The sequence below is a fragment of the Manis pentadactyla genome, chromosome 6 (assembly GCF_030020395.1).
Source record: "Manis pentadactyla isolate mManPen7 chromosome 6, mManPen7.hap1, whole genome shotgun sequence".
Taxonomy (NCBI): Eukaryota; Metazoa; Chordata; class Mammalia; order Pholidota; family Manidae; genus Manis; species Manis pentadactyla.
The window spans coordinates 98,679,544-98,706,314 of record NC_080024.1 but is presented as its reverse complement, the minus strand read 5'-3'; the positions used below and the strand labels follow the sequence as shown (position 1 = coordinate 98,706,314).

General features: G+C 41.0%; 1 protein-coding gene across 2 annotated transcripts in view; it reads left to right on the top strand.

Annotated features, from left to right (window-relative positions):
- DSG3 (desmoglein 3) overlaps positions 1-26,320 on the top strand; it is a 30,617-nt gene extending 4,297 nt beyond the window's left edge. Inside the window, exons 2-16 of one of the 2 annotated variants that reach the window (XM_057503983.1) lie at positions 4,545-4,580; positions 5,101-5,229; positions 6,111-6,266; positions 6,681-6,825; positions 7,607-7,773; positions 8,544-8,672; positions 8,942-9,127; positions 11,657-11,928; positions 12,536-12,675; positions 13,691-13,918; positions 15,520-15,783; positions 19,124-19,263; positions 20,938-21,001; positions 22,364-22,590; positions 23,736-26,320. In XM_057503983.1, the coding sequence (XP_057359966.1) occupies positions 4,545-4,580; positions 5,101-5,229; positions 6,111-6,266; positions 6,681-6,825; positions 7,607-7,773; positions 8,544-8,672; positions 8,942-9,127; positions 11,657-11,928; positions 12,536-12,675; positions 13,691-13,918; positions 15,520-15,783; positions 19,124-19,263; positions 20,938-21,001; positions 22,364-22,590; positions 23,736-24,350 (2,898 nt within the window). In that variant the 3' untranslated portion in view covers positions 24,351-26,320. Of the gene's footprint in view, positions 1-4,544; positions 4,581-5,100; positions 5,230-6,110; positions 6,267-6,680; positions 6,826-7,606; positions 7,774-8,543; positions 8,673-8,941; positions 9,128-11,656; positions 11,929-12,535; positions 12,676-13,690; positions 13,919-15,519; positions 15,784-19,123; positions 19,264-20,937; positions 21,002-22,360; positions 22,591-23,735 lie in introns of both variants that reach the window. The other variant, XM_036885842.2, reaches the window with a different exon arrangement.
- Positions 26,321-26,771: the final 451 nt, after the last annotated feature.

Genomic DNA, 26,771 nt, shown 5'->3' with positions numbered 1-26,771 from the left:
AATCCTCTGCCCATTTTTTAATTGGGTTGGGGGTTTTTTTTATATTAAGTTGTTCAAGTTATTTATATAACTTGGATGTTAACCCCTTATCAGATGTATGACTTACAAATATCTTCTCCCAGTCAGTAGGTTACCTTTCATTTTGTTGATGGTTTTCTTGACTGTGCAGAAGCTTTTTAGTTTGACATCATCCCATTTGTCTATTTTAGCTTTTGTTGCCCTTCCCTAAGGAAAGTGATCCAAAAAACTAAGGCTGATGTCAAAGGAGCTTACTTCCAATGTTTTCTTCTAGGAGTTTTACAGTTTCAGGTCTTACATATAGGTCTTTAATCCATTTTGAATTTATTTCTGTATATCATTCATTTTAATTCTTTTGCATGTAGCTGTCCAGTGTTCCCAACAGCATTTATTAAAGAGATTGTATTTTCCCCATTATATATTCTTGCCTCCTTTGTCATAGATTATGTCCATTGACCATGTAAGTGTGGGTTTATTTCTGGGCTCTCTATTCTATTCCATTGACCTATGTTTCTATTTTCATGTCAGTATTGTATTACTTTGATTACTATAGCTTTGTAGTAAAATTTGAAATCAGGGACATGATACCTCCAGCCTTGTTTTTCTTTCTTAAGATTGCTTTGACTGTTTAGGGTCTTTTGTGGTTCTACACAAATTTTAGGCTTCTTTTTTCTAGTTCTATGAAAAATGTAAATGTCCCAAATTTTTAACAGAAGGAAAGTCTTTAAGGTGTTTTTCCTTCTCCTGATTGATAAAATAATCTAGTTTCCAGCATTAATAAATAATGAAAATAAATTTCCTCCTGAACCTCCCCAGAAGTTCAGAGTCTAAAATCAGAATAACCTTGCCAAGCAATTCTGGCCAGCCCTGCCTCACAGGCAATAGTCAGGAAAGATGTCATTACTTTTACCAATTACCATTCCCACTTGCTTAACACCCGAAACCGGTTTCCACTTGGAGCCAGAACACGCAGTGCCCGTGAGGTTTCCACAAACCTCTTGGCCTTTGGCTCTTCCTTTCCAGTTAAGAACCAATCTGATAGCCTAAGGTGAGGCCTTACTTCGGGAAGTTATCACAAGAAACCATGGCAATTGGTTACTATCCATAATTACACTACAGATAATAGAATCTGTCTAACTATGCACATTTTCCTTACATGGCCACTGCACACTTGGCCAGGCTGCACACTGCCCAACTCCAGGAGGCACCTTCACATTCGCTGCATGTGAAGAGTGCCCCCTAGAGTTGTACAAGGAGCAACCTACACAATCGTATGGTGGGGTCCAGGTTCTGGCCCTTTTCTGGTGCTCCAGAAAGAGACAGTTCCTACATGCCTTATTACGAGCAATGATAATAAAAGGCCACTTCCTGTCAAAGTGGCTCTTCTACATTTTTTGTTTGTTTGGTGACAGAAATAATTAACATGAAGCACCTACTATGGGCTAGGGCTCATCTATGTTCTTTAGACCTCTTAATTCATCTAATTCAAACCATTGATATATTTACTAAATATCTGAAATAATCATATTTACAAAGTAAGTAAAACCACGAAGTAGATACATGTAATTATTAATCCACTAAAACAACAAACCTATCAAGTATGTGGAAATATGACCTCTATTTTATAGATGGGAAAACTGAAAGATTAATGTTCCCAAGTTATACAGCTGGTGTTTTCTGAGACAGGGATTTAAATTCAAGGACCCAAGACCCAATGTCCAAACTCATGTCACTATGCTTGACTACAACCTGCACAGCATTTAGAGTGAGGGTTTGAGAATATGCACAGGTGTTTTTCTTAGCATCTGTATCATAATACAAGGCTTCACTTTCTAAATTAATTGAGTTTACTCTTAAAATCTTACTGAAAATTGAATTGTCCAAAATTAAATAATTTCTAAGTAATTAAGCACATATCATTTTTGTTCAATTAAAGAATTAATTGATGAATAAAAAGCTTATTAGAATGTTTTAGTGTTTTAAATTTTAATTTTAAAAAGCATATATATGCATACCAAAGTATTTAGGCCATATCAATGCTTTAAAAATTATAAAACCAAAACAACCAGGAAGCGAGAGGAAGAAAGGAAAGTACAGGAATTTTCAAGATAAGGAGTCCTTCCTCCACATTGGTATTGCCGATCATGGCCATCAAAGGAGACAACTTAGTTGATTTACAGTGTCAGAAAACTATTGATATATTTACTAAATATCTGAAATAATCATATTTACAAAGTAAGTAAAACCACGAAGTAGATACATGTAATTATTAATCCACTAAAATAATAAAATTTTTGAAAACACTACCCTAAATAATGTAAGGCTCTGATTGTATTTCTTTGTAACTAAGGAGGATGGTTACATTCAAGAAGTGTTTCTTCCTAACCACCCATATTTCTAGAAGCACAAAAATAATCACATTTTCACAATATTCCCTAAAATTAGAGAACATTCTTGGTGGCCTCATTTTTAAAAAGAGGATGGGAAAGAGTAAAGGCTGACGGAACAGCTTCTCTAGGGCTTTAATTCAGTGAAAAGGTCAGGCAAATGAGAAACCACCATGTGCAAATCTACATTCTGTGCCTCAGGTTGGGTCCCTTCCCTTGCTTCCCAGGAAAACAAACTGTGCTTCGATGCCTATTAGAAGAACCGTTCTCTGTGGGGCTAGTACCTACATGCTTCGTATTTTCTGGATGACTCCAGTTTTCCTGTAAAGGGGGGAGAAGGGGGTGCACCTGGCCCGTCCCTCTCCTCACTCATTCTTAGGAACCAGCAGGGAGGAGCACAATTACCACACTGTTCCGCTCTCCTCTCCCCAGGAGCTCAGGAAAGCTATAAAATCATTTGAGACCTGTTACACCCCATGTAATGGTTCTTTTCCATGACATTTTGAGCACATGCCCTTTGAAATAAGGATTTCAATGAAATCCCTAGAATGGAGGGGTCCTGGCCTCCTGTGTCTGATATAGTTACTCCTTTGGTTCAGCCTTGTACTTGACTCTATTATAACTTTACAAAATAAACTATATAATAAATCTATGTCATTTCAGGGAGTAACCTCAGCCTTTGCCAGGAAGAAATCCAAATTGACTATCATGTAACTTCTTTTTTGCTACTAGTCTTTTCCTACTTTTTTATGCCAACTTTGTTTCGAATCTAGTGCAGTAGTGATGTACACACCTTGCAGTCTGGTTAAAATCCTGGCTCCACTGGGGCTGTTAGCTGGGGCAAAGTACTCATTCTCGCACATCTCCATTTCTTCATCCATTAAAAAGAATTACAATACTAGAATCTCCTTCAGATGGCCACTGTAATAGGTGAGGTAATAAATACAAGGCTGTATGAATAGCAACTGACACAAAAACTATAAAAACATTAGCTACTCTAATCCCTCTGATTCTTTTTCTTCTGATTTATTCTTCACAGTCTTCTTCCCACCTGATCTAATGGTCTTCATATCAGAGAATCAGTCAATCAGCAAATAGTTAGGTGTCTCCTGGTGGCAGTTACTGGAGGATTGCAAGGAAAAAAATATATAGAAGCACTGATTTGGAAGGTTTCTGACTTTCTTGGCTTAACCCCATAATGCACGTAAAACAAGAAATAATAAATCATGGAAACCATTATGGGCTAAATTGCAGGGTACAGGACAGTTGTACAAACTCAAAAGGAAATGTCAATAAGGACCGTTTCATGGAGATTGCTGGAATTCGAAATGTTCTTAAAGGATCAGTAATATATAGGTAGGTGAAGGGGAAAGAAGAATGCATTCCAGGTAAAAAAAACTAGACAGCAAATGAGACAGATGAAGGTCTGGTATGCTCTGGGGAAAATAAAGACCCTTGCCTGCCTGGAATCATTTTATCCTCATTTAATTTTTTCAGTTCAGCATGAAAATTAAGCTCAATATTTAAAGTAATAGGACAGAGCCTAGCAGATTCATGTCCCACAGCAAAGAGTGCTTGTGACTGGAATGCACAGCCCCACCTTTTTATATTCTATTCTCTAAACCAGACTGGTTACAATCTACTCTCTCTTGTGCAGCTAAGAAAATGCTTTTCCCCTGTCCTTGCAGCTGTTGATTGCCTTTGCACAATTCTGTTAAACAAGTCACGGTTTTTAATAATCCCCAACGGCACTTTCTGATGCTTCTACAATAATGCTTACCATTGTTTCCCAAACCAATAGCTTTCATAGCTCCTGGGAAGTGTTTATACAGAAGCCAGGTAAGAAATGTCTGGTTGCAACTGGCTGCTGGGCAGGGTTTTGCAAAATCCAATAATTCTTCGGCATCACACTGAAATTCGGTAGTCGTGTTAAAGAATGGGAAGAACTTGCTTATACTGGGAGCATTTTCTTTCTCCTGGAAGGACTTTACCCTATGGACACTGCTTCTGCAAATCTACTTCCTCTGCAACAGAAATTTACCACAAGATGCACAGCAAAATGTAGAAATCAGGACTGTCTCACCTAATCACTTACTTGAAGAATACACATTTAATCTGACTTTATTTTAATGTCTGCAGGTGATCGTATTGGTTCATGGAGAATTGAGAGTAAAGGTAAAGTATGAAGAATATTTTTGTAATTAAAAAACCAGCTTAGCTTAACAACTTAAAATTTTGTTCAGAAAAATAAGTATTTAATGTTCAAAATGATTTAGTAATTTAATAGTAAAAATAAAATTAAAATCCTAACTAACTCAATAATATTTAAATACAAGCTATGATAAATGTCATTATTGTAATTTATCTTGGGCAATCTTCCTTCTCATTTTAAACAAATCAATAGTTTTTCATTAAATAGATCCTAGGTACCCAGAACAGTTAGATATTGTAGAATATGTAAAGCAAGTACAAAATATGATTACACGCTAATATTAAAGATCATACAGCTTTATAATTGTTTTACTTATTTAATGTTTCTTCTTTGCTTGGTCAAGTGTGAGGTAGAGCAAATTAAACTTTTAGGTTCTGCTACTTTGAAATTTAGGCAGCTCCTCAACCCAGGTGTTTATAACTATATTCAGAGCAAAAGTTTCCAATGGTCTGCATAATAAAGTGGAATCCCTTTTTGCATAAGACCAAAGGCCAGCACAGAGAAGAGAACGCCATACAACAAGCCAAAAGGAGATATAAGCGTGAGTGGGTGAAGTTTGCAAAACCCTGCAGAGAAAGAGAAGACAACTCAAAAAGAAACCCAATTGCCAAAGTAAGTCATCAGCAGGGGCCATATGAGTTGTCAGAATAAATGTATTAGATGTAAATTAAGAAAGTATGGCAATGCCAGTCAGCAAAATGTAGACTGGGAAGCCCACAGAACAAACAACCTGGTATCTTCAACAAAAAAAAATATGATAATAATAACAATAGAAAGATGAAGGAACTATGACTTCTAAAGGAGTAAAAAATAAGTAAGACACATGTGGACCAATTTCAATGGATAAGCCTCATTTAGATCCAGACTCCAGCAAACAAACAGAAAAAAATATATGAATGAGATAATGAGAAAACTGGGAGTCAGCATTGGATTGGCCATGAACTCACAATCATGGAAGCTGAGTGATGAGACGTATAAGCTTCAATATACCATTCTAGCTTTATATATTTGAAATTTTCCATATTAAAAAGCCTGGAAGTTATAAGAAGTTATCATTTTAATAGATACTTTCTAAGACTTACTATATAATCTCTTTCTGTTTTACCTCCCACTCCCCTTAGTAAGACTAAAATAAATGTCTTTTTTAGTGCCTGCTAAGGATGTGCAGGATGTACACATTCAGAAGTAGCCCTGTCAGTAGCAGGTGTCCATGACATTCTCTCAGCCTTTTTACATCTTCATGGTGGCCACAATCTGAGCATATATTCTTAAGCCAAAATGTTAACGTGTATTGCTCCATGCTGGTCAGTGGTAGCAATGCTTTGAATTGTTTCATATCCCTGGGATCTGTTAAAGCAAAGCGGAAAGAGCACAGTGTCAGAATGAGTGAATAAAATGCATGAATGACTTAAGACTACGGAGGTGGAGGAGAGGAGGGGAAGGAAAAGGCCTGAGTGAAGGCCACCTAACACCTGGGGTGTTTTTGGCTGCAGATTACTTCAGATTTCCAAGCAACCCAGAAAATTACCTACCGAATTACTGGAATGGGAATTGATCAGCCCCCTTTTGGAATCTTTGTCGTTGACCGAAATACTGGAGAAATTAACATAACAGCTATAGTTGATCGTGAAGAAACCCCCAGCTTCCAGGTAAGTTTGTGTCCTCAGTGGCTTTAGAAGATGAAATGCTTCTACAGAGGAGAGACCAGGGCATGAATCAACCCACTACAAAGAGCAATATTAATCCCTTTACAAAGAGCCTGCACTGAGGTTGTGCCCCGAAGGAACACACCAGGGGGTGTGCGAGGAGCACTGACTCCAGTGTGCATCTTGCTGAGAGCTTCCCCTGCCATGAGACAGGATCAGCCTGGAGGACTGGCAACCCGCCCACCTGCTCTGCCCACAGCAGGCACCTGTTCCTATTCCATCTACTCTTGGCAGAAATATTTTTCTTCTCTGCACAAAAGTTCTGTTCATACCGCTAGAGGCCTTATTTCTACAAGTTTTAATAACATGCAACCTAAGTTTGTACAGTAATAATTAACACTGTCCCTCTTTTCCTAGATCACATGTCACGCTCTAAATGCCTTAGGACAAGATGTTGAGAAACCACTTATATTAACTGTCAAAATTTTAGACGTCAATGACAACGCGCCAGTATTTTCACAAAGTGTATTCACGGGTGAAATTGAAGAAAATAGCGCTTCAAGTAAGTCTTTTACTGTATCTACCACTTCGATTATTTTTAAATTTTCAGATGCAAGTATCATCATACAACATCATTTTTATAAGCTAATTTATTCTCTTAGTTTCCTCACAAGTTTTGCAGAAAAATTCATCAAAATAACCTGGGTCTTCCTTTCTAATATTTATAGTGGGGTTGATCACCCACCAACAGTGTAGTTCCAGGCTGTGCTCCTGCCACCAAGTGGAGAGCATCTTACTGTGGATATACAAGTCATATGAGTGCCTGGCAGTCACAAAGTTCAGGCAGCCTTAGGCAGCCTGGGCACAGCAGCAGGCCATTCTGAGATTCAACAGGCCAGACACACACTTACATTACTCCAATAATTTGGGGGAAAGAGAGAGTTATAATGACATCCATCAGGGGAAGAGAGAAAGACAGAAAAGCATCTCAATCCCAACACAGCCGAGGCCTAGACAACCGGAAGATTTGTATGGAAGGGGGCATAGTTCTGCCTGAGACACAGGAGGAGACACTGCCAAGTGGCGCGTGCTTTTTCTTGAGCATCTAGTTTGTTTGTATAATTAAGGTATCATTGATATACAATCTTATGAAGGTTTCACATGAGCAACATTGTGGTTTCAACATTCACCCATGTTATCAAATCTGCTCCCCACCCCACTGCAGTCACTGGAGCACCTAGTTTTAAGATCTGAAAAACAACAATCAATTTGAGATTGTTTTAAATATAATGTGAGCATGTCAGTCTTTCCATAGTGTTAATGAGCTTCATCTGTACCCCCAGACTCACTGGTGATGATACTAAACGCCACGGATGCAGATGAACCTAACCATTTGAACTCTAAAATTGCCTTCAAAATAGTCTCTCAGGACCCTGCAGGCACATCCATGTTCCTCCTGAGCAGACACACTGGGGAACTCCGGACTCTGACCAATTCTCTTGATCGAGAGGTAAAGCAAGCCCTTGGGAGCCTTCAGTAATAAAGGGCTGGCCGTAAGAAAGCCAGGACAGGTGACTCCACCTTACCCAAGAAGGACAGCAGAGAGGCCAGCCTGGGGAAACTGCAAGTGGGTGTGATTCTGGTGGGGTAGATGCTTGTGCCTGGGGCGAGCATCAGTGAACTGGTGGGAGCTGCAGGGGTGCAGAAGGGCACTGGCTCCTGGAAAAGGCTGACCTGTCTTTATACAAGCAGAGAGGAATTTGCTGAATGAAGGGAATGTCTATCTGGAATGAAGTGTTCTGTGATGCCACATTTTTCTGGCTTCTTTTTGCTTTACCTGTGCTTCCAGAACACTGAAGGATCCCTTTCCTCTCTCCTGCCCCTTTTCCCACCATCTCCATCACCCCTCACTATCCCATCAGACTCCTGCCATTGTATACAAATGACTTCCCAAGCAGACCAGCGGGAAAGCTCTAAGCGAGCCTCCCCCACATGAAGTAGCACCATCCTCACTGCCCACTTTCGCTGTGTGTGCATTCTAGCCCTAAGAAGCTCACAAAAAGGAAAACCTGTTGTAGCTTTACAACGACTTCTGCCCAACGATCCAGACCCCACACACCTTCTCCATGATGTACAGTGAACCCTATGCATGATCCTTTCAGAGAGAAAACCATGAATTCGAATCTTTCCACCTCCTTACCCAAAGGAAGCAAGTAGTTGCCATTTGCCAATCTCGGCACTGGAGATCAATTGTCTGTCTTTATTTTTCTCCAAATCTAGCAAGTTACCAGCTATCGCCTGGTTGTGAGTGGTGCAGACAAAGATGGAGAAGGACTAGCAACTCAATGTGAATGCAGCATCAAGGTGAAAGATGTCAACGATAATTTCCCAATATTCAAAGAATCCCAGGTACATCTTGCACTCCTTAAAGAATAATTTTTAACACATTTTATTTTATACTTTGCTTTCCTAATTCAGTATTTGCCTGCTTGCTGGCTTCTATTCAAGCTGTCTGCACTTCTCTTAAAAAAGAGCTTTTGTAAAATATAAGAACTCAGTAACCAACAAGGAGGCAACATGTAATTTGAGGATTAATGATTAATACCATTCCAAATTAATGTAATCCCTTTAGGTACAACGTGACCTTGAGTTTTAAATTCTGTTTCTCTCCTTTTTAGTATTCAGCACGTATTGAGGAAAACACTTTAAGTTCTGAGTTGCTTCGATTTCAAGTAATAGATTGGGATGAAGAGTTCACCGATAATTGGCTTGCAGTGTTTGACTTTACCTCTGGAAATGAAGGAAATTGGTTCGAAATACAAACTGATCCCAGAACTAATGAAGGCATCCTAAAGGTGGTTAAGGTAAGGTCTGATTTCCTTTCAGTAGTAAAAACTTTCTATATTAGCCAAAACGATCACTTCTACAAGTAAATTTTATTTACTTGTTAATAATAATATCATTTCTGTATAGAAAACTTAGAAAACACAACAGGGGAGATAGATTTAAACACACACACACACACACACACACACACAATCCCATTACTTAAACATAGCTTTTTTTTAAATGTTGATTTATTTCCTTCCAAGCTACCACACTTTCTATAGAAAACCCAAACACACTACTATACATACATTTATATGTGTTTATTATATGTGAACATTTATAGGTGTACCTGCTTAAAGCACAAGAAAGTAAAACATATTTCTTGACAATCTCATTCACTTTCTACAGTTGAAGTTAGAATGGGATTGTGGCAGGCGAACTTGTCAACTTGTAAGTGGATGCCTACAGCCAGCAGAGGGGGAAGTACAACTTTTTTCTAGAAAATGGATGTGTGTAACTAAATCTGATCAAAAATACATAACTGAGGGATGCTTCCATTCAAGGTGCTTGGCTATAGCAGGCCCTCCTCCCCCATCTGAAATAACCTAAGGATACTTCTGCCTGGATATTGTATAAACTAGGAAAAATAACCACTATTTGAGGACACAAGGCGTTGGACTACATGGGAGTTTCTTTCTTTAATTCCTTGAGTCCAGTAGAGTAACAGACCCATAATATTCCTTTAATAAGGAGATTGCTGGAAGGCACACATGCAGGTCCTACTACCGTGTTTTCAGAGGGCTACCACCGTCCTCACCTGGTATAAGCCTCCAGCAGTGCCTGGGAATGACGTCTTCCAGTCTGCTCTTTTGGTGTCATTCAGTCTCCCAGACCACAAACTCGGGCCTTCCCCTTTGTCCTGGCCTTTCCTCGCAGCACACAGCTGGTCACCAGATTCCGCCCCAGAGACTGTCCATCTGCGCGGGCCCTCCGGCCCGGGGTCATCCCACCTTGCCTCCTTGCCCCTTGCTGGCTGCAGTCCCTCCCGATAGATACTCCCACCTCCTGTGTCTACTCCCCTTCACTCTCCTACTGCCACCAGCCTACTGCAGCACGTTTCTTAAAACTAGTTTGGGTCAGTTACCCTCCTCTTTGAAACCTTTCCTCGTCCCTGTGGGCTGTGAATATGGCCGTCCACCCTGACTGCCCATGTGAATCACCTCCAATGGTTCCTAGCCCGTGGGCATGTGGGAACTGTTGGTTCATGGGGGCGAGTTCAAGAAGCCCAAGCCCTCCCATGGCCAGCCCTGATGCCCCTCTGTGGCCAGCCCTGACGTCCCTCTGTGGCCAGCACGGGCCCCCCTCCCGTGGCCAGCCCTGACATCCCTCCGTGGCCAGCCTGGATGCCCCTCCAGTGGCCAGCCCTGACGTCCCTCCCACTGGCCCATAAGGTGACCGTCAGTCTGCTCAGAATCATGTGCAGGCCCCTCACCATCTGCAGCCTGCAGCCACCCCCTCCTGTAACTCCAGCTTTCACAAGTGCTTCCTCCTCTGCCTGAGGACATCCTTAGCCTTCAGCAACAGCTCACACAAAACCTCTAGGAAGGCTTTCCTAACTCCCAGGTACAAGTATTCACTCACTTCCATTGACTCTGTTATCTCTTTTGCCACTTACCCCTCACATTATAATTGCCTGTTACATGGCTCTCTCTTCTGCTCCACTGGGAAATGCTCAGCTCCACGACACTAGTCATTGAGCTAAAGCACACATCCACATCTCTCACCTTATATTCAGTAATACCTAAATGTACCTAAAATGAGCATTTCCTTATCTCAGCACCCTCAAAATATTTACTGGTGAGTGGAAAAAGCTATCCTGGGGCTCCTCAGGCCTTGATTTGGGCCGTCCCAGTAAGAGGGTGGAATAAATAGTTAACATGCAAGACCAACTGAAAACAGTTCTACACGGAGTTGGCGGGCTGCCCACTCACTCCTTTGCAGAGGCCTGTTTGCTACCAAGTTTATTAAGATAGTCGGCCTCTGCAACCCAGATATCCTTAAAGTCAGGAAAGAATTCGACTATTCTGTGAACGGCCACAGCTGTCATTTATAGGAATATGTTACGGGCCTTGATTTGTACAGTCCTCACAATGTGATGAGTTAAGGGATTTTTTGCCAGCAGTGGAAAGTTGAGGATCAGAGACATTAGCTATTGTGCCCTAAATCACACAGCTGTTAAACAGCAGAACCAGGATTCAGCTGCCATAGCAAATTTGGGGTTCTTTCCAGTGTACCACAGAGCTTAAACAAACTATAAGGCTGTTTTGCTAAGTCTAAAGAGAGACACTCTGCTTTCTAAGCATCAGTTACAAATTGAGGTCTCATGAGTTAAGAATTCTGAAGGTTTCTCTATCTCAACATGACAATGATTTCTGAAACTGTCTGGCTATATGGAAATAAAAAGATCCATTTGTAGCATGTATCATAGAGTTCTCTTGTCCTCTCTGGGATTACCAAACCGTATTTTTGTGAACTTCTTTCCTTCTAATTGTATTTCACTCTAGGCTCTGGATTATGAACAACTACAAAATGTGCAATTTAGTATTGCTGTCAAAAATAAAGCTGAATTTCACCAATCGGTAATCTCTCAATATCAAGTCCAGTCAACCCCAGTCACGATTCAAGTAGTAAACGTGAAAGAAGGAATTACATTCCATCCTGCTTCCAAGACATTTACTGTGCAGAAAGGCCTAAGTAGTACAAAACTGGTCAATTACATCCTGGGAACATATCAAGCCACTGATGAAGATACTGGCCAGGCAGCCACATATGTCAAGTAAGACAGTTTTTGTCACATTTCATTATTCTTTGTTGTACTTTTAATCAATAAACTATTACAATATAACACCCAAACTAATACATTCCAAGGATAAAAAAAGATATAAAGGTGGCCAACCCAAGGAACTGAGTAGCTCAAGAAAAGACATGTATCTGAGTCATTAGAACAAATTGTGCTATGTAGGCAAAGATAACACAGGCATAAGGTAAAGTGGAAACTAAGAAAAGATGTCTGAGCCTGTCTGGAGAGGGCAGCAAAAAGTTCCCTGGAAACTTTTAGCTGGGTCTTTAAAAAGATTAGCTCACCAGAAGATCATGGTGTCATCAGATAAGCAGTGCATGCAAGGGAGTTGCTATACTATAAAGTACAAGCACACAGTTACTTTATTGCACCAAGCAGAAAACTAGAAAACTGGGCTAATCCTTAAGGATTAAGAAATACTGCTTGTCTGTGCTAATATGCTAATTTTCTGCTGCTTCTCATAAAAGCTTACTTCAGTGTCTTATATTAAGTATAAATACATTAAGCATAAAATGAGTCATTTTCATTAAATAGGTAACATCCTGTATCTGAAAGAAAACTATTCTTTTCTATTATAAAACAGATATGCCATGGGACGTAATGAAGGTGGTTTGCTAATTATTGATTCAAAAACTGCTCAAATCAGATTTGCCAAAAACATCGATCGGGACGTTTCTTTCATAGTTAATAAGACAATCACAGCTGAGGTTCTGGCCATAGACGGTGAGAAAACCATTCAGTCATTTTTAGAGAAATGTTACTCCAACTGGCATTTATTTATGAACAGACGATTATGATCACTTAACATACTGTCTTCATCACAGATAAATGGAATTATCTTAGGGGCTTTGCGCCTCAAGTCCTAGGCAGCAGCTGCTGAATCCAGAAGACAGAGCAGCCCAGCTTCTCAGTGGAGATTGTAGTACCAGTGAATCCCGTCTATTCCCTGAGGTTTGCTGCGGTTGGGCAGGAAATTTTAGACCCACAGGAATTTCTGGGTCTAAGAGGATGGATGTTATAACAGAAAGCCTATCAGGGAAATGCAACTCAAATATGAGGTGCCTTTGTGAGTTACTTATAGAATGAGTCCCTTACAGAGACCTCATGGGCTCGTATCATTGAACAATAAAATCCTCTGGAATGTCTTAGAAATAATATTCATTGTCCATGTGTATTTCCTCAAGCATAAAATTAATTTATGCTCAAGGCAATCAAAAACATTAAAAAAAATAAAAGAATAAACACCAAAAATCATATCACCTGGGCAAACAGCTAAAAGTCCTTGGAAACAATAGATATTATTCATGATCCTACCACTGAGAGATTTTTTATTTTATTGTTTTTGATTGTCAACATTTAAAAATCTTTCTTCAATCAACTTTTGTAGGTCGGGTAATAAAAGTAAATCATTGTTCATTCCAAATACTCTAACTCAAATTTTAAAAGAAAAAATCTTTCACACAGTGATTTTTCATGCAGTAGGATACATAAAAAAAAACTCTTAATCACCAGTCCTGCTAATTAGAGACACCAGCCGAGTCAATAAATTTAAATTTGCTTTTTACAAGATATGGAAATCGGATGACATCTTTTCACTGTAAAAATGACACATGTAATTTCTCATGAGAAGTCACAATAACATGGCTGCCTACAATAGACTTTTAAAAGATTTATTGGTTATTTTTTGTACAATTTGCTCTGTGTATATTTCTTTAACTCCAAAATGTCCTTCTTACAGAAAACACAGGTAAAACTTCGACAGGCACCATCTATGTTAAAGTACCTGATTTTAATGAAAATTGTCCAACAATTGTCCTGGAAAAGAAAGCAATCTGTAGTTCGTCCCCTTCAGTGGTGGTCTCAGCTCGAGTATTGGGCAATGATAAATACACGGGCCCCTACACATTTTCAGTGCATGAGCAGCCTGTGAAACTGCCAGTCGTCTGGAGCATCACAACACTGGATGGTGAGTGACAGAACACCTGCCTCCGCACACGAGTTGCTGGTTTCCCTGTACTTCCAGAGGATAAGGGAACTCATGTGGGAGCAAGGCCTCTCCAAGAGGAACTGAAAACACTCTTGCAGTGAGGATGCAGTCCTGGCCAAATGAATGTCCTCTTTCTTCAGAGGAGGAATGATACTAGAGTAGCACTAGTGAATAGTCTCAGTTTTTCATACAGACTGCAATTCTTCTTACAAGTTTAGTGTTATATTTCTACCTCTGCAACACACCTAAAGCAGAATAGAGTCAGGCATCGATGTTAGTGCAGAGCTGTTTCCATTTCCAAGCACATAAACTTTTCCTAACCGTACAGGCTGTGAGCAGACACGAAGCCCTGGGGGGTCGTCCTGCTCAAGGCTTGTAGGAGGGGCACCTTGGTCTGTCACTCATCAGGGATCGTGAGAGCAGGGTGGACCAAAACTCATGAACCACTGGTCACTGGGAAAGAGCGAGTCTATCCTTCCTCTCCTCCTAATCTTTATCGTGCCTATTTTATATTCCCTGTGTTTTCCAGGCATTCTCCTAGAAGCAGCCATTAGATTTAACAAGGATCTTCTCCTTTTGTGGATTCTACAATTACCATCAGGCCACTTCAAACCCTTTGTGAATGAACTCTCTTTTCTCTCGTTCTTTTCTGACCAGTTAGGCATCCTCTTATAAGTGTGAAATGACTAGACTCTGTGTTGGCCTGTCCTGGGGATCAGCCATTGCTAGAATCACAAAGGGATCTTGTCACCCATGGCCTTCCTTCCTGGGGCCTCACTGGTCCTGGCGTGAGGCTCTAGCTCCAGGCTGTGCATGTAGCACTTGGCTCCAAATGGGCCACAGACACACTGCCGATGACAAGACTGCCAGAGAAATGTCCGCGGGTGACAGGACCGGGCACCAGCCACATGGTTTGGCTGAGGCTACACAGGGAACAGTGTCTGGACTGGGCAGCCCAGCACCATGTCAAAGGGCATTGGGGGGAGGGTCAGGAATGACTCAGTCTCACAGCTCTGCAGCCTGCAAGGGCGGCTGCCAAAGCCCATCAGAGAGGAACAACATAGTGATGGAGAACAAAGTCAGTACCCACAGGCCAGACGGGCAACAGGCTTTCACCACAGGGGACCCCGTATACAACCATCCCTGCGCTCATGGCACGAGGAACGTCAGGAGCAGCCGAGCAGAAAGCTGAAACTCAGCCTTGTTAAGTCAGGCATGAAGCAGGGTCTTGGGGAAGGTGCTCATTCAGAGGGCCACAGAAACGTCCAGCGGCTGGGGCAGACACGTGGGAGAGGAGGGTGTCCTAATATTTAAATGTTGCCAGCCTCCCATCTTCTTTGGGGAGAAAATCAAGGTAGGACGAGTCTTCATGGGGGAGAATAACGACCCCATGGGTGCAGAGAGGAGGGCGTACAGCCCAGCCCGATTTACCCAATGAACCCCCTGCGGCCCCAACCGCTCAGACCTCGCCCTCCCACCAGCCCCACTACTCATGACGGTGATGTCTACGGCAACTCTGGTTCTGTTAACACAACAAAGTGGCTTTAAGAGTGAAAGCTTATTTGTGTGTTTCTCTACAGCTACCTCCGCACTTCTGAGCACCCAGCAGCAGCCGATCCCTCCCGGAACATACAGAGTCTCCCTCGCAGTGACGGACCCTCAGGACAGGCGGTGTGAGACCCCAGAGAGCTTGGCTCTGGAGGTCTGCCAATGTGACAGCAGGGACGCCTGCGAGACCTATGATCCCAGCACGGACCCTGACGTCCTGCACGGGGAGAGGTCCTGGGCGAAGCTGGGGCCCGCCGCCATCGGCCTGCTGCTGCTCGGCCTCCTGCTGCTGCTGGGTGAGTCGCGGGTCCCCCGGCGCTGCCCCGCTCGAGGAGGGGATCCGCCTTCGCACAGGCCTCCGTGCTGGTCCCGGGGGCAGAATCGCTCCCTCAAGGCGTCACGGGCCAGGCTGGGGGCAAAGACATTGTAGAGAGAATCTGAAAGTGTGCAGTTAACGTGTCACTTGTCAACAAAATCTATAGTCATGAAAGAGCAAAGTGAGTCATAGATGTTAGACCTTCAGAAAATAGCACAGAGAGGGTCAAGAGGGAAAAATAAAGCATGAACCCCTTTCACACACGCTGGTATTGGTTATGGTCAAAGTAATGGCTTTATCCACAAAGACAGCACTTTCTAAAATGTCTGCTCCACACTCAAGTCCATGAGATTGCAAAATAGAAAGAGAACCCTGGCAAATAAATATAGGGAAAATGTATAAGCTGTCCTAGGCTTTGGGTTTTATAATGCATATTAATATATCCTAGGCTCTGAAAAGTTATTGCTTAATCCAGTACTTTCTCAAATAGTTTACCACATGAATATACACTGAATATAATGACATTTACTGGCTACATTTAGGGACACCACATGTTTTATTTTTCAACAAAAGTAAATTCCATTTTATTCAACAGATAGGTTTCTAAAAAGTTGCATTTAAATCGAAATCTTGTGAATCAAATAGTATTTTGAATATAGTAGGTCTCTATTTAAAAGAACTTCATGGAAAATTCTTATTCACAATCACTTCCCTAATTTATTACAGAACCAAAGGCTTTTAGAGTTAAAATGATTTTTCATGATAATAGCTCTACTGCAACCCATTCATTTTTTTAATTTATTAAATATTTTTAAATCACAGAGACATACAGAGAATTACATGACAAGCACAAATATAACCATAAATCAGATTTAATAGATATTAATATTTGCCATATTTGTTCACATCTTTTTTTAAAAATTACTGTATGTACATGTAGTGGCCTCCCATACATGCCATACTATCTCATTCTTCCTTTCCCAAAAGCATTTACTATTCTGAAGCTATCATATATCACTTCATTTAATAGCTAAAATTGACACTCAACTTTTTTCAATATTATATTAGTTAATTTAAAAAGAAAAAAGCTTTCCAAGTACAAATGTGAGTCTTTACGCAAATATCCATCTGAAAGAGAAACTTGATTCTGGCTTTCCCATAGTTCACAGATTTATGCATGTCTAACTATATGGAAAAAGTAATACCAGGATAAAGCTGTAACAGTAGTGAGGACAAAGGAGGGAAAGGTGTTCCCAAAGGATGACAGCAGGAGCCGAAGAGCAAACCCTTAGCAGGCTTTAGGATGAACAGCCTCGGGAGGCTGAGGAGAAGGAAAGAGATGGAACAGGATGCACGGGGGTGGTGTGAATGGGCTTCACACACATGCTACGTGAAAGTGGCTGCAAGTATTTGAATCAAACACTAGCATGATCATACTTGTATTTTAGGAAGATAACAGTGGCAGCAGTTGTGCTGTAAGTAAGAAGGGAAAGAACAGTCAGGTAGTTTTTGTGATAGTTCAGAAGAGATGATGGAGGCCAGACTTAGAGCCATGACATGAGACAGAGGGGCCAGGGCACATGCTTGAGGCACTGCGGGGACACATGGAAGTGTCTGGAGACCAGAGGAGAGAAGGGCCGGTAGGAAGGGTAGGAAGCCCAGAGGAACCGCTGAGCTCAGCTGTTCCTGAAGTCATCAAACAGCACGCAAAACATCGCAAGAAGCACAAACATGCAGGGTGGCAATGATGAATTCGGTTTCTGAAATGTTAAGTTTTGAGGCGTGGGTCTGTCCTGTAGGCCACCATGTATTTGGGACTGTGGCTCAGGGTGGCCGCCAGAGAAAATATACTGTTTTATTCCCATAACCATATTTGCTTCATCTGATTCTACCATTTGCAAAATGCCATCTTTTAAATTGTGTGCAGGACAGAACATACATGTTTGTCAGTCTGGAGAAATAAACTCAACATTTTGAAAAACCTCTGGATACATATATAAAAACCAAATTCATGTTGCACATACAATGATAAACAAAATTTCTAAAAGACTATTATGCCCACCTAAAAGTACATCCCTCCCCTTTCAAAACTAATTTGTCAACTCATAATGTTTAATCTTCCACACACATTTCATAAAGTCACAGAATTGAGAATGGCAATAAATAAAGCCTTTAGAAGTATCATTAATATGAACATTACATTAAATTTGGAGAAAATATATTATATCCAACCTCTTTTGGCTTTATACACTTGACCTAATATTTTTCATCATATAAATATAGTATGTATGTATATACAGGACAACCACATTTTCATAACTGGTGTAGTCCATCCAAAAAATACTAGCAAGTCCTCAAGAGTTCTCACTATTGTCCGTTAGTTATACTCACTCATTTAATCCCCTCAACAATCTATAAGGTAGATATTATTTATTCTCCCATTTTTTTGGATGAGTTATGGAGGCAAGAAAAGATGATATGATTTGCCCAGCTAGTGAGCAGTAGAGCCAAAATTCACACCCTAGCAGTCTGAGTCCAGAGGCTGTGTCTTAAACCCTTCATTAAGCACCTCTAAGTGGACAGAGCCACACATTAGGATTCACGTGGCCTTGGCAGCCCAGAGGTGGGCATGGGTTGCTGATGACTTGACATAGGAAGGAAGCAGTTTCTTTCAAGAAAGAGTATTTCTCTCTTGGTCCATTAGCATGAGAATGACGTTACACTTTATTGCCAAGACGCAACTATAGGCGCAGAAAGAATGATAAATACCCTGACTGGAAGGCCCTCCAAGCTAAGCATTTTAAGTCACAATTAAGAGCCCACTGATATTACATCATCTGTCTATTAATGAGGGAGTTTGCTGGCTAATCACTGTTCATTATGAGATCATTAGAGATCAGATGACTAAAACATTATCATGCCCTCCAAAATCATGACTATCCAGGTATGTATTCACCTCACACAATATACATAGACTGAACATGTACCTATATTTGCAATAATAATAAAAACATATTACAGAAAAAGATCAAGGAAGTAAACAACCATCTTTATTATTCATGCAACGTGTCTGTTTTATGACAAAAATATACATGTCACAAAAATGATCCAATCTTTCTTTCAGCTTCATAATCTTATGAAAGTTTAGTATACTTAAATTTACTCAATTTTTTTCCAAAAAATTACAAATTTTGCTTTCTATTAGATTTTCCATAAGTATTGAAAATACTGTATTTTCTTTGTAATGTTTCAGACAATTGTCATGTTAAACCCTTTCCAGAAATTCAAATGTTCTGATATTTTGTTTTCCTTTATACTAGTGGCCCCCCTTCTGCTGCTGACCTGTGATTGTGGGATGGGCCCAATTGGGGGAGTGACGGGTGGATTTATCCCAGTTCCTGATGGCTCAGAAGGGACAATTCATCAGTGGGGAATCGAAGGAGCCCACCCTGAAGACAAGGTAAGGATCCAGTTTGTAAAACATTTATTTCAATCATTTGGAGCAAAATTTGATTTCTATTCAGATAGGAAAAGGTAATGTGGCATAAAAATAAGAGACTCCCTACATGTAAGAGAATGAAACTGGATCACTGTCTAACCCCATAAATAAAAGTAAATTCAAAATGGATCAAAGATCTGAATGTAAGTGATGAAACCATAAAACTCTTAGAAAAAAACATAGGCAAAAATCTCTGGGACATAAACATGAGAGACTTCTTCATGAACATATCTCCCCAGGCAAGGGAAACAAAAGCAAAAATGAACAAGTGGGACTACATCAAGCTGAAAAGCTTCTGCACAGCAAAGGACACCATCAATAGAACAAAAAGGTACCCTACAGTATGGGAGAATATATTCATAAATGACATATCCAACAAGGAGTTAACATCCAAAATACATAAAGAACTCATACGCCTCAACACTCAAAAAGCAAATAACCCTATAAAAAATGAGTTGAAGATATGAACAGACACTTCTCCAAAGAAGAAATTCAGATGGCCAACAGGTACATGAAAAGATGCTCCACATCTCTAGTCATCAAAGAAATGCAAATTAAAACCACAATGAGATATCACCTCACACCAGTAAGGATCACCACCATCCAAAAGACAAACATAAACAAATGTTGGCGAGGTTGTGGAGAAAGGGGAACCCTCCAACACTGCTGGTGGGAATGTAAATTAGTTCACTCATTGTGTAAAGCAGTATGGAGAGTCCTCAAAAAACTCAAAATAGAAATACCATTTGACCCAGGAATTCCACTCCTAAAAATTTACCCTAAGAATGCAGCAGCCCAGTTTGAAAAAGACATATGCACCCCTATGTTTATCGCAGCACTATTTACAATAGCCAAGAAATGGAAGCAACCTAACTGTCCATCAGTAGACGAATGGATAAAGAAGATGTGGTACATATACACAATGGAATATTATTCAGCCATAAGAAGAAAACAAATCTTACCATTTGCAACAACATGGATGGAGCAAGAGGGTATTATGCTCAGTGAAATAAGCCAGGCGGAGAAAGACAAGTACCAAATGATTTCACTCATCTGTGGAGTATAAGAACAAAGAAAAACTGAAGGAACAAAACAGCAGCAGAATCACAGAACTCAAGAATGGACTAACAGTTACCAAAGGGAAAGAGACTGGGGAGGATGGGAGGGAAGGGAGGGACAAGGGTGGGGAAAAGAAAGGGGACCTTATGATTAGCATGTGTAATGTGGGAGGCAGGGGAGGGCTGTGCAACATAGAGAAGACAAGTAGTGATTCTACAGCATCTTACTACACTGATGGATAGTGACTGTAATGGGGCTTGTCGGGGGGACTTGGTGAAGGTGGGAGCCTAGTAAACATAATGTTCCTCATGCTTTGTAGATCAATGATACCAAAATTTTAAAAAAATTTTTTTATTAAAAAAAATAAGAGACTCCTTGACCCTCAAGGACTCTTGAGAGTCAGTGCTGAAATGAATGGAGCTTTTCAGGACCATAGCTCTTCAGATGTCAAACCATAAAAATGCAAGAATTGGGGCTTCTTGTAATGTTACAGTTGCAAAGGGCCACATTTCACCTATACTGCCATGAAATCTGGTGCATTTCTAAGTGTATTTACTTTTTGAACATGGTTTGCAGGAAATCACAAATATTTGTGTGCCACCTATCACTGCCAATGGAACTGATTTCATGGAAAATTCTGGTAAGTGAACCCTGAATTTATTTTTTAAAGCAATACTGGCTTAAATGAGAAATATTGAAGAATAAGAAGTATTCTATATCTCTTTTCCTAATAATGTGCATATATGTGCACATGCTGAGAGATGCTACCCCAGAAATAAGGTTTCAATGAAATGGTTTACATTAGCATATTAGTCAATCCCAGGACCTAGCTCTGGCTTCAGGAAGTTCATTTCTCCACTGGTGTCACCATTTTTAGTTTCTGAAGATATGTTATACTTTTTCCAAACTTTAATAAATGGATGCATAGCTCTCAACTAGTTTTAACTACTCTCCTAATTACTACCTAGGAAAGATTTCACATATATAGAAAATGTAAAGGAAAATATAACACTATGTGCCTACCACCCAACTTGGACTATTCTTAACATTTGTAAATTTGCAATTAAAGCCTCAGGGACCTTGTTGCTTCTCTTTTTCCCCAGAACTAACAGTATCCTGATTTGAGTTCAATAATCAATGCTTGTGTTCGATCATAATGGGCTAAGATAGCTTTTGTCAGATAGGTGAAATCATTTATTTAGTTGGCTTACCCAGTGACTAATGTATTCATATTAATTTCATGCCCAACCAAGGCATAAACAAGAGGAACCATGAGACCTCGTGCCCAATACTGAAATCTCTGATTCCATACTTAGCTGTAGATTGCTTTTCAGTGCCCAGCCTGCAAAATCGGCATGAGAGCTCCCTAAAATGTAACTGTCTTCCTTCACCAGCTCCCCAGTCCTCACCAGCATCTCCCATTGTAATTATATGACAGAAACTATATCCCTAATTCACTAAAAGAAATAACTTTTCATGAGAGTGTAACATAAAGGCAACAGGCAGAACAGCCATAACTTATTAAATTTTCATTAGGCACCAAGACACCAAATTAGCATCTGCTAATTTGCATGATGACATGATGTATGTTTCTTCTTTTGTTTCTATTCTGAGCCAACATGACAACTTAAGCTCTTTTTTCCTGGAAACAGACAAGCCTTGCATTAGATGCTTTCCATGGTTGTATACTAAACATTTTGTTTTTACTTTTCCATTTCTAGCTGTTGCCATTGATAATCTCTTTCTTTTTACATTTTTTAATTAGTATGTTTTCACAGCTATTTCATCTGCTGATATCCTGTTACATCCTCATCTCCTCTTACTCTTGCATAACAGACTGTGAGATGTTCTTATCACCTCGAGTCCTATATAATTGTCTTTTCTCCCAATTATTTGCTTTACTTGGTAACTGCTCCTAAATATCAAAGACCAGTAAAAAACAAAAAACTAAACAAAATCACAGCATGAGATGTTACAGAATTTTCTCCCCTGTTTTTAGAAGTTTGTACAAATACAGGTGCCAGAGGGACAGTGGTGGAAGGAGCTTCCGGAATAGAGCTGATCACTAAGCTTGGAGCGGCTACAGGGTCAGGAGCAGCTGCTGGACTTAGCATCAGCACTGCAGGACAGCCTGGCATGGTGAGAGCAAGGCACTCCACTGGAGGAACACATAAGGACAACAGCGAAGGAGCAATAAGCATGAATTTCCTGGACTCCTACTTCTCTCAGGTAATTTGGTAGAAAATGCCCTGCCTTTGTTAGCCTACTGACATTGGAGGTCTTTTGATATGACTATACTTCAGTTCTGCAGTTCTTTTTTATAGCTTGTTAGAATCTAAGAAAAAAAATAAAGGTTCTTTGCCAAAATAAAACAGATAACCTAAGGTGGCTGCCCAAATTGGGCCACTGGTCCAAAGGAAGAATGAGTAGACAGACACAAAGAGAGAATATAGCAAGTGGCCCCTCGCCCCTCCAGCTGGAAAGCAAAGGAGAACAAATCTTTGCACTTCAGGAACAGCAGAATCCTCAGTAAGAATACAAATCAGCTTTTTTTGTATGTCCCTTACTTACCATGAAGGACGTCAGAAGACATGCACATCTTTTTCTGAGAACAGGTGTTCTCACTCAAAGCAGAGTGTCCTGTCCAAAAATGCTGAAGAACCACTGAATTAACAACCCAAAATAACAGGGGGGAAGGAGGGCTGGGATGGAAGGGCAGGTGAGCTGGGAGCATAGGACTGAGAAGGGACGAGGCTGCAGGTGGAGGACTTTGGGAGGCAGGTTTCTTGCCTCTTGGTTGGGGCCTCGTGAGAACAGAGTTTTGTTACCAGAATCGGTCAGTACAGGATCTGGCCTAGCGCCGGGGCAAATGAAGACCAATGCTGTTTCTGAGGAGTGATTGGCAGGGAGGGCTTGATTGGGGCGAAGATTCCTGGGATGTCGGGAGGTGTGGTGTGGCTCCAGTTTCAGAGTCAAGGCAAAGGTCTTGTCCAGGTGAGGCTCTCAGACAGAGGGACGGCTGCCCCACCCCTGCACACAGACACACGCATTCACACCAGCACACTCAGGGACCCCCACGCTTGGTCCAGGTATCGTATGTGTCTGCCTGGTAGTCCTAAATCCTTGTAAGTGCCTTCAAACTCAAGAATTAAGGCATGAACCTAGGCCAGCGTCAGCTTTGAAGGGATGTCAACTACACTATTCGCTGAAAACCAGGTAATTTATAACATGACTGTGGATAGAAAGAGTATGCCTTTACGTCTATGGGGTCCCTGAATAACGCATGTGGTCAAACCTTGAGTTCTACGGACAGCATTATGTTCTTTAATTGAGTCTCTTCTAAAATCATTGTTTCCCCTTCCCTCCGCCTTTAGAAAGCATTTGCCTGTGCAGAGGAAGACGACGGCCGGGGGGCCAGTGACTGTTTGCTGATCTATGACAACGAAGGGGCGGGCGCCCCCAGTTCTCCCATTGGCTCCCTGGGCTGCTGCAGTTTTATTGCCGACGAGATGGATGACAGTTTCTTGGACTCACTTGGCCCCAAATTTAAAAAGCTTGCAGAGATAAGCCTTGGGATTGATGATGAAGCCCAGCCCACTCAGCCGCCGGGGGGAGAGGGTGGTCCTGGGGACGCCTCCTGGGGCTCCTGGGAAGTGCAGCAGTCAGAATCCAGTCGCGGTCAGGGTATGTCAGGCAGCCAAGGAGCTTCTGCTTTGTCCGCTTCTGGCTGTGTCCTCCAACCAGCCATCTCCATCCCTGACCCAGGGCAGCAGGGTAGCTATATGGTGACAGAGACTTACTCAGCCTCTGGGTCCCTTGTGCAGCCCTCCACTGCAGTCTTTGATCCACTTCTCATGCAAAATGTAACAGTGACAGAAAGAGTGATCTGTCCCATTTCCAGTGCTCCTGGCACCCCATCTGCTCCAGCAGAGCTACGAGGGTCACGTAATATGGCCTGTACAGAAGATCCTTGTTCCCATCTGATATGACCGGAATGAACTGAAATAACATACTGGCCAAATATGGATATTTGGACCAAATTATTCAAAACAGCATAGCAGAGCTCACAGTATTGGTCTAATTTGGCATTTATTTGCTACTCTGATAAACTGACCATGATTAGTTCAAATTTTTCAATTCACACCCCAAAACTAGATATGTTGTCACTGCTACTCCTCAAATAATATTCAAGTGGTAGTAAATTTTAATGTTTTTTGAAAAATCTTAAGCTCAGATTCAGTGGGAAAATTTCCCAACAGTATTTAGACTTTTATTTTTGCAGTGCCAAAGAAAAGTGTTTATCACTTTAAAATGTGAGGGTTTTAGTGGATTAAACCCTTAGAGTCAAGTGCCCCACTTCTTGTCCCTGTCCCCTTTTCTTACACCCTTAATAATGACACGAGAGTCATAGGTCTTCGCTAAAGCGTCGTGAGCTGCTTGGAAAAAAGGAAATGCTCCCGCTGCGCTTTTCCCATCTTCCTGGTGTGGGGAGACCCTAGCACATCCTGTTCAAGCTAAGGGCTGTCGGCTCATGCATCAAACTTGCTGTATGTATATTCTGCATACTCCCACAGTAAGACAATTTTAAAATAGAAGTATCATAGGACATTTAGGGGAGTTTAGTATGGTGTAAATATTATGAGTGTTTTTTTAAATCACTTTGAAAAGATTTATGCAAAGAAAAGTTTCATACTGAGCTCCCTCCTGCACGTTTCTCAATAACAAACCTGTGTTAATGGTCTTTGAAAATTACTCTTTATTTTTTAAATGTCAATGGGTAGATGTAACAGACATTTGACATATAGTGATGTTTATTGTGTTAACAATGTCTGCGCACTTTGTGGAAATACAAACCATGACTTTTCTCACAAGCAAAAGAGACCTCTGCCTAGAATAACACATGGTGAGATGTATGAATATGTATTATAAGCAGCATTTCAGGTCAAAAAGGGATATGGGAGGGGATTTTCAGTAGCCTCTGTTAGTTATTAAGCCTTACTCTTTTTAAATTAAACAGCTGTGGAAATTTAATTCTTGAGCATAACAATGTAAGGTCACAAAGGTGTGGAATCTGTCACTTCATATGTGTTACTGCAGTCATGATGCAGTTCTTCCAATCACTTACGGCCATTCAAGATCTTTAGCCTTTGGCCCACAGAGAGCCCCACCTCATTACTGACATTATTATCTTAGCGGAGTCTTTACAAGGTCATCGTCTAGCTCTATTACCTCTAACTGTACAGAAAATACTCTTTTCTGGTTTTTTCCATAGTCAAATTCCATATGTGTTTTTCCAGATGGAATGCAAAGTAATAAACTGTTTGTGTTTAACCCAGAGGGATGCAGTTCTAAGGGTACCTGGGGGCGTGAGACCCCCTAAATGTACCTACATTTAGCATCCTTCCCCCTTCCTGGCACCATGGCTACCTGGATGACACATGCTAGGCCAGCCCCAGAGGCACAGGCCACCTGTTCTTCCAAGCCGAGGGGGGCCAGCAGGGCCAGCAGTGTGCCCCTGCCAAGTAAGGAGCAGCCTGGCAGCTCCTGTGGAGGTGGCCCCGCTCTCCCCACCGGAGCCTCTCCTCAGCAGAGCTCGCGTGGGGGTCTGGGGCACACACACTTGGTATGTGCCTCTGTTGATGCAGGAGAATTAAGTTAGTACCATAATAACCCTTATTCTAAGTTCAAAAGTGTTTTCAGGATTCTTTAAGTATTTTAACATTGCCTCTCAAAGCCCAATATATCCTGAAATGAGAATTTTGCGGCATGTCAAACTGCACAGGAAACCATGCCATCATAGGCTTTGTAAGGGAAAAACCCAAAGTAAGTGTGTTTTAAAATAAAAATAGATCAATCTGTCTAGGAGGACCTAAAATTGATTTACCATGTAAAATTAAACCCAAAGCAAAAATGTATCTGTATTTTTTCACCAAAAATAAAAATTGTTTTAAGCAGAAAATCTGTCTAAAATCTGTATTTTTACTTGATGTAATATAAATTTTAAGCAGTATGTATTAGAAATTTTAACAGTGTCACACTGTTAAAATAAAACCAGAAACAAACTTATGAGTACTTCAACCTTTTAAAAAGGGACTTACAAATGAATTTTTGTGAGTATCTGACATTTACTTTCTAACTGACATCTCTTCTGCAACCTACTAGGCAGGAAAGAGGTTAGTGGGGACTCGGAATCTCTTCTTCGGGTGGAAACAGTGCTGGGTGAAGTGCTGAACGAGGTCAGGGCACACTTTTATTAGCTGGATTCTCTAACTCGTTTATAATTTATTTGGTCATTGAGAATAGTCTCTCAGGCAAAAGTGCTGACATTTGAGGATGACTTAGGAAGAAAAATTTCTGCCTAATGCGATGGAAAATGTATGATGGCTCTGGCGACAGCCATCCGGCCCAGC